Source organism: Ceratina calcarata, unplaced genomic scaffold (assembly GCF_001652005.2).
Source record: "Ceratina calcarata isolate Rehan_Ccalc_2016 unplaced genomic scaffold, ASM165200v1 scaffold6111, whole genome shotgun sequence".
In the NCBI taxonomy this organism is placed as follows: domain Eukaryota; kingdom Metazoa; phylum Arthropoda; class Insecta; order Hymenoptera; family Apidae; genus Ceratina; species Ceratina calcarata.
In genome coordinates, this window is record NW_017177356.1 from 1 (window position 1) to 819 (window position 819).

At 35.4% G+C, this 819-nt stretch overlaps 1 protein-coding gene across 1 annotated transcript; it reads right to left on the reverse strand.

Annotated features, from left to right (window-relative positions):
• Positions 1-52: 52 nt before the first annotated feature.
• Positions 53-806, reverse strand: LOC108630012 (uncharacterized; the record flags this gene model as incomplete). Its single annotated transcript, XM_018033059.2, has 2 exons — positions 322-806; positions 53-232 (listed from the first exon to the last, which is right to left on the reverse strand). Coding segments are annotated over exons 1-2 (447 nt in total), but the record flags the coding sequence as incomplete, so codon positions are not given.
• Positions 807-819: the final 13 nt, after the last annotated feature.

The window sequence follows — 819 nt, forward strand, 5'->3', positions numbered from 1 at the left end:
TAATGAGGCAATTAAAAATTCTGAAACCCTATTCATACCGCAGCGTACTTACCTCCATCAATGACAAAATTTTAAGTCTATCTTTGTTCATTTGAGTTTGAATTTCAATGGCATTCAAATTAACTTTATTCTTATACTCCTGCAAAACTTCAGATCCCTCGTTTACACTCGATCTTAATTCATTTATCAGAGAGAATCCCTGTTCCTTGATCTGCCCTACGATTTCTTCACTCTGTAAATTACAAAACAAACGCCAATTGTATTATTATTATTATAAAACTTCGTGCCGTATGTAAATAGAATAACAAGTGAATAATTTACCTGTTTCGTACTGACAATAACATCGTTCTCAATCCGTTCTATACCCTCTCGTACCTGCTCCCGTAATTCGTTCCTCATTTCTGTGTTCGCATTGTAACTATCCGCCGTTTGATCGTTGAACTCATTACAAAGTTCGTGAAGACGATCACACTTTTCACGTACGTTGGTACAGTGCTTCTCCTCGCTTCTTTTCAAATCATTCAGCTGAGAATAGGCGTTTTCCATCATCTGAAAACAAATGTACAATTCTGACTCTAGATTTCGCATACGATGAAATATTTTAACTGTTGCGAGTGTTCGTGTATTTTAAATATGCTTTAGTAAGGGTAAAGATGAAAATCTATTAGCTGTTGAAACCCGAAAGGGAACTGCAAAGACGATACTAACTAACTAGTTTTTACATACGAAATTACTTTTAAATGGTTCATTAAATTTCTAATGCCGTATACGCCTGACCCTCCTTTTATACGGTAAAAGCGAATCGAATAAACGAACATC